At 41.0% G+C, this 17,239-nt stretch overlaps 1 protein-coding gene across 3 annotated transcripts in view; it reads left to right on the top strand.

Moving 5' to 3' along the window:
• The first annotated feature begins 377 nt into the window (after positions 1–377).
• LOC107220428 (titin) overlaps positions 378–17,239 on the top strand; it is a 67,029-nt gene continuing 50,167 nt past the window's right edge. For 2 of the 3 annotated variants that reach the window (XM_046732919.1, XM_046732917.1), the window contains exons 1-14: positions 378–9,321; positions 9,702–10,474; positions 10,534–11,017; positions 11,091–11,191; positions 11,283–11,380; positions 11,475–11,695; positions 12,038–12,112; positions 13,943–14,047; positions 14,167–14,352; positions 14,460–14,661; positions 14,749–14,818; positions 14,909–15,640; positions 15,771–15,834; positions 16,202–16,255. In XM_046732919.1, the coding sequence (XP_046588875.1) occupies positions 1,365–9,321; positions 9,702–10,474; positions 10,534–11,017; positions 11,091–11,191; positions 11,283–11,380; positions 11,475–11,695; positions 12,038–12,112; positions 13,943–14,047; positions 14,167–14,352; positions 14,460–14,661; positions 14,749–14,818; positions 14,909–15,640; positions 15,771–15,834; positions 16,202–16,255 (11,122 nt within the window). In that variant the 5' untranslated portion in view covers positions 378–1,364. The remainder of the gene's footprint in view (positions 9,322–9,701; positions 10,475–10,533; positions 11,018–11,090; positions 11,192–11,282; positions 11,381–11,474; positions 11,696–12,037; positions 12,113–13,942; positions 14,048–14,166; positions 14,353–14,459; positions 14,662–14,748; positions 14,819–14,908; positions 15,641–15,770; positions 15,835–16,201; positions 16,256–17,239) is intronic. The other variant, XM_046732918.1, reaches the window with a different exon arrangement.

Here is a 17,239-nt window from a genome sequence, read left to right as displayed (position 1 = left end):
CGAAAGTTTTCTGTCGCAGTCCAATGTTCATCCAACAGTCATCAGCTCCCAATGTCGTTGAAATAAATCCCGACAATTGAAGATGGCACAGAGGAAATCGTATTTTTAGGTGTTTGCCGGAGATAATCCAATTTGATAATCGCGCGTGGAGCGTTGCCCAATACTTGAACCTAGATTCTTTGACATTCTTAAAGCCTTGTACCTACCGTGAACAGTATAGTCAGTGAAATCCTCCGCCTTCTTATGCGTCTACTCCATGAAATTCCACTTCCTATTTTTGAGTTTGGAAATACACAAGTCGAAAGACTTGTACATTCCTTTAGATAGACATTATATACATTTTTCGAAGCGCTAAAATCCGATGCTTTCCGTAGTTTGCAGCACGTTCCTGTTTGACTTATGCCTTTGTTACCGAGTGTCTAACCGGAGTGACCTGGAATGTGATAAGTCTCTCTTATAATCAGGAATTTCGTATTGCAGAACGAAAGGGGGTTTATTACGAAGCCCCTGTTCCCACTGAGAGTGGTCCCGGTGCTAAAACCGGGACGAAACCAACTAAAGGTTCCTCTGTCGGAGGCACCGGACTTTCGCCCAACGACAATGATGTTGAGCTGATTGAGCTCGATGAAGAGGGTCGCCCCACAGGGGAGCCTCTTCAACCGGGAGATGAGACGTTGCCCTGGCGGAAAGGGCGCGTTCATCACAGGCCTGGCGTAAAGAACATAACGCCGTGGAGAAAGGCAAAGCCAAAGTCAAGAGACACTTCTCTAGATAAATTGCAGCAGGCTAGGCTACAGCAGGAAGTAAAACCCTGGACTGAGGAAGAGGTGAAGCTCAAGAAAGCCCCTCAAACGATCAAAGAGATTCCAAAAGAGAAGTTGGAAGAGGTGGAATTAAAACCAGCTAAGACAGAGAAAAGGGAAATCAGGAAACCAAGCATTGAGTACGTGGATTTGAAGCCTGTTGATAAGGACACTACGTCAGTCGATGACCAGACGCCATCCAGGCTACAGACGCATCCCAGAGAAACGGCGGAAGATGACGAAATACATGAAACTACTACGCTTAAAGTTCCGTCCAAACTTGATAAGACTGTTCCTTGGACTAAGGAAAAGATTCAACTGAAAAAAAGTAAACCGGAAAGAAAGGACATTCCAAAAGAAAAGGTTGTAGGTGTTCAACTAAAGCCTGTGAAGTCTGAGGTGAAAGATGTCGAAGAGAGCACCTTGGAACGAGTAGATTTGAAGAGGTTGACACAGACAGGAGTGAAGCAGTTTGACGAAACAGTCGAGTCGACATCCGAATACGTGGAATCAGATGAATCCCAACTTTTGAATATAAGAAGAGTCAGTAAAACAGATATCATGTCGAAGATTCCCGAGAGACCCAAGCCGTGGACCGAGGAGACAATTTCACTGAAGAAGGCTAAAACTGAAAAGAAGGAGGTTCCTAAAGAAACCATCGAGGACGTTGAATTGAAACCAATAAAACTTGAAAAACGAGACGTTGATAAAAGAGGTTTGGACGAAGTCGAACTAAAGCCCGTGAAACCAAAGACATCTGAGGATGTAAGGGATCATTCGGAATCAACCTCCGAGTACGTGGAAACGGATGAAACAAGCACTTTGCAAGTTGGAAGAATTGTGGAATCCGATGTAAAGCAAAAACAGCCTGTAGAAAAGCCCAAACCGTGGACTGAAGAAAAGATTACTTTGAAGAAAGTGAAGGCCGAAAAGAAAGAGATTCCGAAGGAAACAATAGAAGACGTTGAATTAAAACCAACGAAGCCCGTGAAAAGGGATGTCGAAATACCGGACTTGGATAAGGTTGAGCTTAAACCTCTGAAACAACAGCCCATTGAACAGGACGCAGAATTATCTCAGCCAACTTCTGAGTACGTGGAGTCGGATGAGACAAATATTTTGCAAGTTAAAAGAGTTGTTGAGTCCGATATCACACGGAAGCAGCATGAACAGCCCAAGCCATGGACAGAGGAGAAAATTTCGTTGAAGAAACCCAAACTCAATAAGACAGAAATTCCAAAAGAGACGGTCGAACAAGTTCAATTGAAACCAAGTGCACCTCAGAAGAAGCTCACCAATAAGCTGACAGTGGGAGAGATTGAGTTGAAATCAACAAAGAAAGACGTGAATAAAATTATTGCCAAAGACGCTACTGCAACGACTGAATCAGAAAAACTGTTAGTAGAAACAGAAGATACGTCTACATTAACGGTCACAAAGAAAATAGATGAAAAACAGAACAAAAATGATGTGGTGAAGGTGCCAGAACAAGTTAAACCGTGGACTGAGGAAGCCATCACTTTGAAGAAAACGCCAAAACAGGTTAAACAAGTCGAGAAGCCTGAGCAAGTAGATGTGCAACTCCGACCGACCACCAGCGATACAAAGCCGGCAACCACGCAGCAGGTGGAAACAGTAGAGTTGAAATCTGTGAAGGACGAGTACCATGTCCAAGAAGATGAAAATATCTTAGCAGTGGATAAAAAGGAAGAGGTGATCGAAGAAGAAGAACAAGAAAGAACTGCTACTGCTGCTTGGCGAAGGGGCAAAAAGAAACCGAAACCAAAGATGCCATATTCTGTAGAAGAGGATGCGCAAATTCTCAAAACTGATACCGAGGTTACCGAAGAACAACGTATTACTGAAGAGGTTGCGGTATCCTGGCGCAGAGGTAAAAAGCCAGAGAAGCCTCTGGAAGACCAGACTCAGGAGATTAAACCTAAAGAAGAAAAGCCCGTTGAGAAGGTTGAGTTACCTCGGAAACGTGGAAAGAAGCCTGGCAAGGCTGTTCACACTGAAAGTGAAATTCAGCCAGAAGAAGAAGCTTCTGGAGACGCTAAACCAGAAGAAGAAATACCCACTGAAACAACACAATTACCTTGGAGACGTCAACAGAAGCTCGTTCAAGTTATTGAAGGTTCCAAAGATATACAACCGGAAGATGTTCAACCTGAACAGGTGACTGAGCTATCTGACGAGGAGAGACTAGATGACCGAATATCTAAACTACCTTGGCAAAGAACCAAGAAAGTGCAGCGTAAAGTTGTTCATGAAAAAGAAGAAAAAGTCGAAGACATAAGGTCTGTGTCATTGAAACCTGTAAAACGGTCTCAAAAGCCAGAAGAACGTGAAGACACGGAGGAAGTTCAATTGAAGCCGGTCAAACGTGTTCCTGAAGAAGAAAAGGTGACAGAAGAAATAAAATTGAAGCCTGTGGACAAGCCAACCACAGATGAGACACTGCCGAAAGAAGAAATTATTCCTGAAAAGGTCACTGATCAAACTGAAGATGAAAAACCAGATGATCAAAAATCTAAATTACCTTGGCAACGAGGCAAGAAAGTGCAACGTAAGATCATTCAGAAAGAAGAGGAAACGGTTGAGGACATAAGATCCGTGTCACTAAAACCTGTAAAACGCCCTCAAAAGCCGGAAGAACCTGAAGACACAGAGGAAGTTCAATTGAAGCCAGTCAAACGTCTTCCTAAAGAAGAGAAAGTGACCGAAGAAATAAAATTGAAGCCTGTGGATCAGCCAACCACAGATGAAACACTGTCAAAAGAGGAAATTATTCCTGAAAAGATTGCTGATCAACCTGAAGATGAAAAACCAGATGATCAAGCATCCACATTACCTTGGCAGCGAGGCAAGAAAGTGCAACGTAAGGTCGTTCAAAAAGAAGAGAAGACTGTCGAAGATATAAGATCTGTATCACTAAAACCTGTCAAACGCCCTCAAAAGCCGGAAGAACCTAAAGACACAGAGGAAGTTCAATTGAAGCCGGTCAAACGTCTTCCTAAAGAAGAAAAGGTGACAGAAGAAGTAAAATTGAAGCCTGTGGACAAGTCAATCACAGATGAAACACTGCCGAAAGAAGAAATTATTCCTGAAAAGGTCACTGATCAACCTGAAGGTGAAAAACCAGATGATCAAACATCCAAATTACCTTGGCAGCGAGGCAAAAAAGTGCAGCGTAAGGTCGTTCAGAAAGAAGAGGAGACGGTCGAAGATATAAGATCTGTATCACTAAAACCTGTAAAACGCCCTCAAAAGCCAGAAGAACGTGAAGACACAGAAGAAGTTCAATTGAAGCCGGTCAAACGTCTTCCTGAAGAAGAAAAAGTGACCGAAGAAATGAAATTGAAGCCTGTAGATCAGCCAACCACAGATGGAACACTGCCAAAAGAGGAAATTATTCCTGAAAAGATTGCTGATCAACCTGAAGATGAAAAACCAGATGATCAAGCATCCACATTACCTTGGCAGCGAGGAAAGAAAGTGCAACGTAAGATCGTTCAGAAAGAAGAGGAAACGGTTGAGGACATAAGATCCGTGTCACTAAAACCTGTCAAACGCCCTCAAAAGCCGGAAGAACCTGAAGACACAGAGGAAGTTCAATTGAAGCCGGTCAAACGTGTTCCTAAAGAAGAAAAGGTGACAGAAGAAATAAAATTGAAGCCTGTGGATAAGCCAACCACAGATGAAACACTGCCGAAAGAAGAAATTATTCCTGACAAGGTCACTGATCAACCTGAAGATGAAAAACCAGATGATCAAAAATCGAAATTACCTTGGCAACGAGGCAAGAAAGTTCAACGTAAGATCGTTCAGAAAGAAGAGGAAACGGTTGAGGACATAAGATCCGTGTCACTAAAACCTGTCAAACGCCCTCAAAAGCCGGAAGAACCTGAAGACACAGAGGAAGTTCAATTGAAGCCAGTCAAACGTCTTCCTAAAGAAGAGAAAGTGACCGAAGAAATAAAATTGAAGCCTGTGGATAAGCCAACCACAGATGAAACACTGCCGAAAGAAGAAATTATTCCTGAAAAGGTCACTGATCAACCCGAAGGTGAAAAACCAGATGATCAAACATCCAAAGTACCTTGGCAACGAGGCAAGAAAGTGCAACGTAAGATCGTTCAGAAAGAAGAGGAAACGGTTGAGGACATAAGATCCGTGTCACTAAAACCTGTAAAACGCCCTCAAAAGCCAGAAGAACCTGAAGACACAGAAGAAGTTCAATTGAAGCCGGTTAAACGCCTTCCTAAAGAAAAAAAGGCGACAGACGAAATAAAATTAAAGCCTGTGGACAAGCCAACCACAGATGAAACACTGCCAAAAGAGGAAATTATTCCTGAAAAGATTGCTGATCAACCTGAAGGTGAAAAACCAAATGATCAAACATCGAAATTACCTTGGCAACGAGGCAAGAAAGTGCAACGTAAGGTCGTTCAGAAAGAAGAGGAAACGGTTGAGGACATAAGATCCGTGTCACTAAAACCTGTCAAACGCCCTCAAAAGCCGGAAGAACCTGAAGACACAGAGGAAGTTCAATTGAAGCCAGTCAAACGTCTTCCTAAAGAAGAAAAAGTGACCGAAGAAATAAAATTGAAGCCTGTAGATCAGCCAACCACAGATGAAACACTGCCAAAAGAGGAAATTATTCCTGAAAAGATTGCTGATCAACCTGAAGATGAAAAACCAGATGATCAAACATCCAAATTACCTTGGCAACGAGGAAAGAAAGTGCAACGTGAGATCGTTCAGAAAGAAGAGGAAACGGTTGAGGACATACGATCTGTGTCATTAAAACCTGTAAAACGCCCTCAAAAGCCGGAAGAACCTGAAGACACAGAGGAAGTTCAATTGAAGCCGGTCAAACGCCTTCCTAAAGACGAACTAACGGAAGACGTGATCACCTTAAAACCTGTGAAAACAATACAAGAAGAAAAAGCGAAGCCCCTTGAACTAATGGAAGATCTCAAACCTGATCAAGAAGAGATTCCAAAGGTCTATATTCCTGAAACAACTGAAACTACAGTATCTTGGCGAAAAGGAAAGAAGCCATCCAAAACAAGGCCCTCTACTACAGAGCAGCCTAATGAATCAATGGAGACGGCGGAAAAAATTTCGGCAGAAAAAGATGCATTGCCATGGAGACGTGGAAAGGATCGTGTTACAAGAACTAAACAATCTGTAGAAGAAGTTGTTGATAAACAACAAGTCGTAGAAGAAAGTACAATTTCTGAGCAGCAAGTGACAGAAGAAATGGTCTCATCCGAAATTACAGAAGTCCGAAAAGATGAACAAATCGAAGATATCCGCAGCGTCACCTTGAAGAAAGTGAAACGTGATAGAAAACCCGATGAGAAGAAGGATATAGAACAAGTTTCACTGAAACCACTGCAGAAAATACCTAAAGATGAAGATACCATTGAATACATGCAACAAAAACATGTTCAAAAACCTGATGTTGAAGAGGAGAAGCTTGAAGAAGACAAACCGAAACCAATCAAATCCAAACAACCTACTGAAAAGATCGAAGAGGTCGTTGGTTTGAAACCCGTCAAGAGGAGAAAAAAACCAGAAGAAATAGAAAAGGAAGAAATTCAGTTGGAACCAATTGATAAGACTAAGATCCCAGAGAAAGTCGTATATCAAGAAGAGCCCGTAACAGAAGAGCCTGATGAAGAGACTAATGTTTCGTGGCGTCGTGGAAAGAAACCTAAAAAGGTTGTAGAAACCCCAGTGGAAGAACAGCCAGAGAAAAAAATCCAGGAAGAAGTTAATTTGGAAGAGATTGTTGAGGATACTACGTCGATTGAGGTTACACTGAAACCTGAGAAGAAGAAACCTAAAAAATCTAAAAAAATTGTTGAATTTAAGAAAGACGTGACAATTGTTCCACTGGACCAGGAAGACGAAATTACGGAAGTTATCCAAACAGAGGAAGAAATTATCAGTCAGGTCGAGGAATCTAAGCGCGAAAAACTACAGCCAGTTACGCATAGCCGACTTCCCGAGGAAAAACCAGACGAAGTCGAAAAAGTTCATCTCAAACCAATTCCCAAAAAGTCCATCGAAGGAAAAACATCAGAGGAGAAACTAGACGTTCCACTGAAAAAAGATAAGCCAAAGGACGACGAGAGTACGGAAGGAATAGACCTGGAAGTCACGTCGAAGGAGGTAGAAGAAAAAATTAAGGATGAACCGCAAGAACAGACAGAATTACCTTGGCGACGTGGCAAAAAGAAGCCTACTCCTGTTGTTAATGAGAAGCTGGTAGAACCTCAGGCTTCTGAGAAGAGTCCTAAAGAAAAACCTGAGGAAACAGTTGAAGTCTCTTGGCGTACTGGTAAGCGAAAACCACGGGAACCTGAACAGCCACAAGAGGAAGTTCACTTGAAACCTATTCCGAAAAAACAATTAGAAGAGGAGGTTCCGGACAAGGTGAAGTTGAAACCCGTTCAAAAAGACAAAATTGAAGATGAAACAGAAGAGGTGAAACTGAAGCCTATCAAAAAAGAAAAGAAACCAAAGTCTGAAGACGCAGAACAAGTCTCTCTAAAACCTATCCCGCAGAAACCAGATGCTGAAGATCAGCCGGAAGATATTCAATTAAAACCGGTTCCAAAAACAGAAGTCGAAGAGGATGTACCTCAGCATTTGAAAAGTAAACCAATTGAGAAAAAACCGGAAGATGAGCCAGAAGAAATTAGGCTTAAGCCCGTCAAGAAGGGGAAGAAACCAACATCAGAAGAAAAAGAAGTGGTGTCTTTGAAACCGATCCCACAAAAACCAATTACCGAAGAGACAGGGGATGTCGAATTTGAGCGCTTGAGAAAACCATCTATTGATCAACAGAAAGTTGAGCAGCCCGAACTGCAGCCTGAAAAACTCGAAGAAGTGCCCGAAAAAGATCAGCCATCTGAAACGGCACAGCTACCATGGAAACGCGGTAAGAAACCCAAGAAGTCTGAGCAGGTACTCGAAAAACCTGAAGAGGTCAAATTAAAGCCTGTCAAGAAAGAAAAGAAACCAGAGACCGAAGATATAGAACAAGTCTCTCTGAAGCCTATACCTCAGAAATCGGTTGTCGAAGATACTGGAGTAGTGGAACTCGAGCGCCTCACAAAGCCATCTATTGATGATCACGAAGTTGATCAGCCAGAAGCGCAGTTCGAAGTGCAGCCTGAAAAACTCGAAGAAGTCCCTGAAAAAGACCAGCCATTAGACATGGCACAGCTACCATGGCGACGGGCTAAGAAACCGAAGAAGCCTGAACAGATTCAAGAAAAAGTAGAAGAAGTCCTACTAAAGCCTGTCAAGAAAGAGCCGAAACCAGAGACCGGAGATGTAGAACAAATCTCTCTGAAGCCTATACCTCAAAAACCTGTTGATGAAGAGCAGCAGGAAGAAGTGCAATTGAAATTGATTCCAAAAACAGAAGTCGATGAGCAGGCGCTTGAGCATTTGAAACGTAAGCCTGTTCAAAAAGACAAATCTGAAGACAAACCAGAAGATATCAAACTGAAACCTGTGAAAAGGGGAAAGAAGCCAGTGCCAGATGAAAAAGAAGTAATATCTCTGAAACCAATCCCATCGAAAACAGCTACCGAAGACACAACAGAGGTTGAATCTGAGCGCACTAGAAAACCATCTATTGACAATGAAAAACTTGAGCAACCAGAACTACAGCTTGAACAACTCGAGGAAGCGCGTAAAGAAGATCAGCCATCTGAAATAGCACAGTTACCGTGGCGAAGGGGTAAGAAACCCAAGAAGCCTGATCAAGTGGAGGAAAAACCGGAAGAGGTTAAATTGAAGCCTGTAAAACGGAAAGATACTGAGGAAGTTGACCAGCCTGAAGAAGTTGTACTGAAACCGGTAAAGAAACAAGACGTTCCAGAAAGCGTCAAGCCTGAAGAATCCAGACTAGAACCTATACCAATTGCTGAAACAGAGAAAGAAGATACTATCGAGGAAACAGTGACGTCAGTAGAAGAAATTAAGATCGGAAAGAAACAGAAGACGGTTAAGATCAATACCAAAGCCATCGAGATCATCGACGACAAACCAGTTGATGAAATTACAGAAATTACGGAACTGGATATTACGACTAAAAAGCGTATGGATACAAAAGAACTCGTTCAAAAAGACGTTCAACCCGAGGAACAAAAGCGCAAACGCAGACAGAGAACCCAAGTTGATATATCGATTGCTGACAAAACTAAAAAAGTTGCGCCAAGATTCATACAAAAGCTCCAACCCGTTATTGCCGAGCCAGACAAACCAGCCAAATTTACTTGCACAGTGATCGGTAATCCGTTCCCGGAAGTAGCGTGGTACAGAAACGAACAGGAATTACATGCTAGTGAGAAGTACGTCATGACGGTTGTCGAAACCACGGCAACACTGGAGATAACGAATGTTAAAGAGGAAGACGTGGCGATGTATTCTTGCAGAGCCTCTAATCCTGCTGGTGTTGCTACCTCTACAGTGAATCTAGTCATATTCGGTACGGCTGAGTCGGAATGCATATTTTCTGTGAATTTTGCGTGGTTTTCAACGCTCTGTTTGTCCATTATCGAATGGAGCAACGTCATGCTTAGTACGCTAAAATTCCTGTAAAACGCTTTAGTAATACATTTCAAAGTGTGTGAAGAATTTCAACTAAAAATGTAATGCTAATATTTTGCGATTCGTCTCGCCTTACCTACTAGAATAATCAATAACGATTATTTTTACAGATTGAGGATTTTGTCTAATGGTTCAAATTATCTCATGCAATTCATCCCGTATTATTTGCTCGTCTATTGTCCATGTTTGTTGTTGAGTTTTTGTATTATGTGCTGAATATTGTCAAGATTGCTGTTCTGACCTGGATTACTTCCACAGAAAAAGAAGAGGAAGGTATCGCACCACACTTCACAACACCGATCAAGCCATTGATGGCTGAAGAGCACAAGCCAGCTACTCTGGAGTGCATTGTTACAGGAACTCCAACGCCTGAAGTAAAATGGTATCGTGGAGAGAAGGAAGTGAAGCCGAAGAAGGGAACAGAGATAACATTCAAACCAGAAACTGGAGAGGCTAAGCTGACTATTCTGGAACCAACACCCGAAGACGAAAAGGTTTACAGAGTTCGCGCAGTGAATAAATTCGGTCGAGCTGAATGCAGGGCTAACTTGCTTATCACTAATTCTGTACTAGTCACAAAACCTGAGGTGATGTACGCTCCAAAGATTACCAAACCTTTGCCAGCACTTATAGTAGAAAAGGGTAAGCCGTTAATATTAACCGCCGATTTCGAAAGCCAGCCAAAGGGAGAAGTCAAGTGGTTCAAAAATGGTACTGAAATCAAACCTTCACCTAAACAAAAATTAGAAGTCTTCGAAAATACAACCGAATTAACAATCGCCGATGTCTCAAAGAAAGACAGTGGGAAGTATGAGGTCAGAGTACAGAACCCAGCCGGCGAAGCCCGCAGTTCGGGATCTGTCACCATCACGAAACAACAAGAATCACCTGACACAGTGCAGGCACCAAGGTTCATTGAACCTCTTCAACCACAGATCGTCGCTCCGGGTGAAGTCGTTATTATGGAAGCAAGAGTTGAATCATACCCAACTGCGTCATTCCAATGGTTCCACAACGATCACGCCCTCATGGTAAGTGTACATTGACATGAGATTCTCTTTCTCGCGAAGCTTTTCAATATCAAACTTAGTCATTACGTCTTTCATATTTTCAGTCATCCCCTGAGCTAAGAATCGTGACGCTAGAAAATCGATCCGTTCTTCTGGTCAAAGAGATTGTCCCAGAATTTGCTGGCTCGTATACGTGTCGCGCCGAGAACGTTGCTGGATCTGTAACCTGCACAGCGAGTGTCAACATTACCGATGAAACCTGGGAAGAAACGGTTGAACTGCTTTCACCCACATTTGTCAGAAAATTATCACCCGTCAGGGTCATGGACGGCGAAAGCGTTAACCTGACCTGCATCGTTCAGGGTAAACCAATCCCTAAAGTCGAATGGTTCCACGATAACAAGCCGATCAAGGAAGGAAAAGAAATTACCATTCTTCAAGATACCGAGGGTGTTTGCAGTCTCGCAATCACGGAAGTTTTCCCTGAAGATGCTGGCGAATACACCTGCCAAGCGATTAATCCTGTTGGCGAAACAGTCTGCACCACGTCTCTCGTGGTTGAAGGTAAATGTCGTGTTTATTCAAGTCTAACTCGTTTTTCACTGCTTGTTTTTCATTCGAACAACTTATTTTCAAGCATACGAATACGTACCGGATTCAGAGATAGCGTCATCGATTGTTGCAACTTCCCTAATCACTGGGCAGAGTGGCTCAGAAGAGGATCTGCTGTCTCCTAAGGTGAGACATAACCGAGCACAACTTGATTAACTCATTGTACAATTCTTGTTGAAAACAATTTAACCAATGAATATGTTTTTTTTTTATTCAGGAGACTCCACTCTCAGATACTGACACAGAGGATTCTGCACCAGAAATAACGAAGAAACTTCCTCAGTTAATTCCTACAAAAGATGGCGAATTAACTCGGTGAGTTGGCAAATTTGTTGATGAACCTGTATGGATCATACTATACAGCGTGAAAAGTGCAAAAATAAAGCATCTGGTACACTCGACTTTACAGATTGGAAGTTAAAGTCAAGGGAAAGCCCAAGCCACAAGGAAAGTGGTACAAACAGGGCACGGAGATAGTTCCATCAGAAGAGTTCCAAATTGAAGAATTTGACGACGGAACATCGGTGTTAACAATAACTGAAGCATATCCGGATGATACCGGTGAAATTGTGTTCGAGGCGCACAATCCTTTGGGCGTCTCGACAACGACTACATATCTATCTGTAGGAGGTATAGACTTTGATATAATCACATTCAATCTAAACTGTTTAATTTATATTTTGTCTAGTTGTTTTCAGTTCACGCCAAACGGAATGTTCGATTGGTATTTTATCCACCGCACCCTTTCCCGATTTTTCATTCACATAAAACACAACAATCTTATACATATTACCACATTTCACCTAACAGCGTTACAATATTTTGTGTATGATAACACTCTCAAGGAGCGTTGATCAATATCTATGTACATGTATTTTTCTTTTTATCAAAAATATTAATTATCATCTTTTACAAATCAGCAGCGCAGTCAAATTGTCGACACAAAACTTACAAACCGATATTGTATCTCAGGTATTCTCGGAACGAAGGATTACAGAAAACCAGAATGGGTTACCCATATGGAGGAAATGCAAGAAGCTCTTCGAGGTAAGAGTGATGTTGGAAATTCTCAATGTAGCATGCTCAGTGTGCAGGCATCCAATTTTTCCACGGACAGTTTAGACATTCTCTCAATCAGACGGGAAGGATTCTCAGCTCAAGAGGGTATTATGACAGGTAGAAGGTTTTTCACAAGTGACACACTGGACCAGGCGAAAGATGAAAAAGACATGTTATGTGGTATTACAACAGAAAATTCGGAAGAAAAGTTTTATCTAGCTAGGGATACAAACGACGATTGTACAGAGGAAAAAATCATTCCTGAACAAAGATATCGTACAAGCACTGTGAAAGCTATAAGTAAGAAATCGGAAATTAAACGAACGGTGAAAAGTAAAAGTGAGAAAGGAACAACTAAAATTACCAACCAAACGACAGCAAAAACATCAGCCGTAGGAAATGTGTTAAAAATAGATGCATCTGTGAATTTGTGGAATAAGACGGCTGGAAAAGTGAAGAGCAAAAATATGCAACAGGAATCTTCAGAAGATACGCAAATTTTTAAGAAGAAAATTGTTGAACAAAAAAAATTGAGCCAGATTTCGCCACAAAACAGGGTAAAAGAAGATTCAGCCCAAGAGAGAACTTTAACCAAACCCGTGTCATCGAAGCAATCGATTGGATCTCCGTGTTTCCCTATGAAGATTAGCAAGCAGAAATTACCATCCCCGACCAAAGCGAAAACAATATCGCCAACTAACAATCCTAACAAGATGTCGACAAGTTCTGAGAAAATGATTGGGGTAAAGAAAAAAAATCCGCCGAATACCGTAAAAAAAATTGATCGGAAAATCAAGCAGCCATTAAAACGAAAAATAGTTCTTGACTTTAATGAAATACTTCCGAAAACGAAGCAAACAACTGCCGATTCTGAGCCGCGTGACCATCTTTCGATATCAGAAATAAATCCCGAAAGCTATCACGGATACTCTGAAAGTCCTATGACTAATTATTACTTGTCACCTATAGAGGAGAACAGCGAGGCCTCGACGAGCAGCAGCAGTCAAGGAAAGTCGGATTCGAAATATTGCCTACGTAAAAATAGATTGAAGAATCTGAAACACGAGTATTCCGACATCGAAGAAGGATCGTACGACAGTAGTCGGAAGTATCACACTTACCCAAGGTCCAGAATACCAGTTGTGAAAAAATCGAGCGATCATTACAAGAGGTTGATGGACCCGAGGATGTATCCACTTGAACCAAGAGAAATTGATTTCGAAGGATTCCAGCAGCTACACACAGTCGACAGTCAAGAAGAGCTGCAGGAATTTTTACTGCTCGAAAGCGAGTGCAGTGGAAATCTCGGATTAGCGGAAGACGCTTCGGCAACTGCGATTTCATTTGGAGACACGCTTAGTGAGGATGAGAGAGGCACCATGTCAGGTATTTAATTTGAACTAACAACAATCTAACTGTGAGTCTCAATATAGGTAATAATTTTTTATCAATCATCTGAAAATTATCGAAAAATACCCGCTTCCAGTTTTATTCGAATCCATAGAAAATAAATTGTTTCTGAGTAGATATTGAAAACCATAGCGAATCACTCCGATGCACTTATGTTTTAATCAAATGAAATCTACGAACTACCAGGATCGAAGTATGAATAACTGTGTGAATTTTCTATGTTGATAATAATTATGCATGGATTTGTGTGTGTTTATTGTAACTAGATTACTGACAACGGTGTTACATCAGCCATGCCACGACAAAGTTCATGTTAAGGTAAAACTCAAAAATATTTTTATGGTAATGTCTACGTCTTGTGAGTTTGGATGTTTATAAATTTGAAACATTTCTTCTTTCTTGTTTCAGCTACACAATCTGTACCGCGATTTATTCAAGAAATTACCCCTACATATGTTCAAGAAGGAGAACCTGTAGAATTTGAATGCATATACTCAGGAAACCCTGAGCCAGGTCAGTCATCGTTGTATCATTTCAATTCAGAAATATGCCATTTTACAATGAGTTTGGTATAAGAGCTTATCTCTCCATATAACCGCTTCACGTAGTAAAAATTTCTTTTCATTTTATAGATGTAGTCTGGTACAAGAATGACAAACTCGTAAGCAACACCGAGAACTTAAAAGTACGACTTAAGGGTAATTCAAAGACATCCTTAACGATAAAGCGGACCACGAAAGAAGACGATGGAATCTACGTTTGCAAGGCTACCAGTGATATTGGTCTCGCCATCACCAAAGCCAGGCTGAACGTCAGCGGTAAGATTATAACGATATTTTTCACAAAGGCGTTTCGATGCCAGTACTTAGGGCTTAGGTTATTAGCGTTTTGTGTTTGATTACAATTAAAACTTTTCTTCTAACAGATGTCACTGGAGCTCCACTGCAACCACAAGAGGAGGAAAAGCCGGAAGAAGTCAAGCCTGAAAAGAAGCCGGAAAAGAAGAAGAGGCATGAAATCAAGAAAGCCCATGCTACAAAGGAAAAAGTTAAGCCAGAACGAGTGAGGGTCGATAAGACAACGACGGTTGAAGAAATAGGCGTTCCGCTATCACAGCGTGAAGACAAGTGAGTGAAATAAATATTGTTTTTTAGCAAAAAAAATCAGATTTTTGAACGACAATGGACGATATTAATACATTTACCATAATACAGGAAAATCGTCGACGTTCAAGAGGTGCAGGTGTTCGAAAGCACCGAAACTATTGAAGAGGAAAGACGCGAGGTAAGATTTCGATCCGACGTACATGAAGTTTTATTCTTCTGACGAAGAACAATCACATCTATATTGAGTAAAATGCGAATTTTCTATCAGGTGTCCCAGGCTAAGAAAGTGATTCCCATCCAAGAACCAGTTTCCACCGAAGCTACCGCAAGTCTGAAGAAGATCGACGAAAAGCCGAAAGAGATCAAGTCATGGCCTGAAGATCGGGCTAAGCCGGTAGTGGAAGAGCTGGAGAGTGTCGAAATTTCAGAAGTGAAAACAGAAGACACAATTCAGGACTTAGTGGTCAAACCATCGGAAGAGAAGCCGAAGAAGAAGAGAGTAAAGTCAGAGAAGAAACAACAAGCTGTTGAAAAGGTGACAGTGACCGAGGTCAGGGTCGAGCAAGTGATAGTAGAACAAAAGGAAGAAATTGCCAAGGAAGTCGACGAGCTTATGGAGGTCTTAAACGCTACCGAATTTGGCCCCGGTGAGTCACCGCTTAGGGAATTGGCCACGATTGGTTACCTGGTACGACAAGGTGTCTCGGTGAACGAGATAAACGAGAGCTTGTACCAGACGGACAAGTTCCCAGCCTTGAGGACACCCGATGCTCAGAGCGCTCTGGTTCAACTGGTCGAGAGGGAAGGCCATGGGCCCTTGATTACTCAAGTCTTGACTGAGGAAACAACCGCCGATGAGAGCATCGTCGCTGCCACTGTTGGATTCCGAGCATTCATGAGAATGGTCGAGCTCCAGCATGCCACCGTCGAAGAAGTCATCACCCACTTTGCTCCCGAAGACTTCCGACCACATGCCTGGGAGGTAACGGAAGCAACTGAGGTAAAAACCGCGATGCATTAATCGCACAATTTTTAGTGAATATTACGATGCTTTTAACTGTCATGCGGTGACGCAGACGTGACGATACAAGGTGACGAGTGTCCTGAACTCGTATGATTGTTATTCACAGATTATTTCGGAGCAGCACTTTATGCAGAGAGTAGATGTGGAAAGAGAGGAAGTGTATCGTATGGGTAAGTCAGGATTGTGTGGCGTGTCACTCAAAATGTTGCTTTTTTTGAGCTAACGAGCAATACATCAAGTTGTGAAATATAAGAAATCTAACGCAAACGTGAAATGCTTATTGAATTCGAGCTTGCGTGGCTGATGTTTCGTAGAGTTTTGTAAATATGTTGAATTGTGAACGTGCTATTAAATGGCACGCTTTCGTACAAATTAAACGGGTTACTTTGACTCGTGGTATTTAAGTTTTTGTCTTTGTGTCTGTATGTATTGAATTGATCACTATTTAATAAAATTGTTGATTTTTTAACAGTGTTTAGACTGAAATTATTCAAAATCCCTGACTGATGAATCCGTTTGTTGTTGACTTTATTTCAGAGAGAAGAGATGAGAAAAAATTGGTGCAAATTGAAGATGTTCAGGATATCAAAGGTTTGAGGATGAATTCTGCTATCATGTTGCACGGAATATTTTATATTACTTCTGTCGACTTATCAATTCTTTTACTATATTGGTTCCAATATTCTAAAGCCGGAAACAATAATTTTCCTGCCAATGAAATTTTGAAAATCTTTTGCTTCGTCAACAAACAAGTATAATCGATAACAATGGATTGAGAGTAGCCATAGTCATTACTAAAATCACGAACATATGATGTATGTGTAAAAGCTGTAGAACTCAGCTGCTTTACAATAAGACAAACTAGTTATCAAATTGCTTCTCGATTGAAATCCATAATAATTACGGTTAAAAGTTCTCCAACAGTTTAAAAGTGTGATAATATTATATTGCATGCCTTACTTTGATATTTATTCGTTACGTATAGTTGTTTTTATATACTTTCAGATGCATGAAGCTTTGTACGAATTATTTTGGCCGATTTTCAGCTTATGCCGCTATGCTTCCAATACAAAATAACGTGAAAGAAAACAAAAATAAATAATTAAAAGATACGTTGTATATTAAATGCTTAAAATTTTTCATAAAATATATAGTATCTTGCAAACATCGTCGATATATGTGCTTGACTCGCTTCGCATTGCAGACGTTTCAATAGTGTAAGTATAAAACTACTGCTTCGTACGAGTGTTTTTATATAAGTATATGTGTTCACTTGTTTCGCAATGTAACACAAATAATTGAAAAATTATAAAATTGAAGCTAAAAATATAATCATTTGGTAGCTTATGGATTATTGGAAAAGAATGATTTTCAACTGGTTTCAGGGTAAATTCACTGACACGCCATGATTATTTTCTATAAGTTTTATTTTTCTTCAATCTTTACGTGTAGAATTAATTGTGATCATAAACTCTCAGCTACCAACAGTAATTCAAAAATGATATAAAAAAAATTTTTTAATAAAAAATCATTCCTTAGTAAACTTGACGTCACAGCATGTTACACGTGTATGTG

Source organism: Neodiprion lecontei, chromosome 2 (assembly GCF_021901455.1).
Source record: "Neodiprion lecontei isolate iyNeoLeco1 chromosome 2, iyNeoLeco1.1, whole genome shotgun sequence".
Lineage (NCBI taxonomy): Eukaryota > Metazoa > Arthropoda > Insecta > Hymenoptera > Diprionidae > Neodiprion > Neodiprion lecontei.
This window is presented reverse-complemented; position numbering and strand designations above follow the sequence as displayed.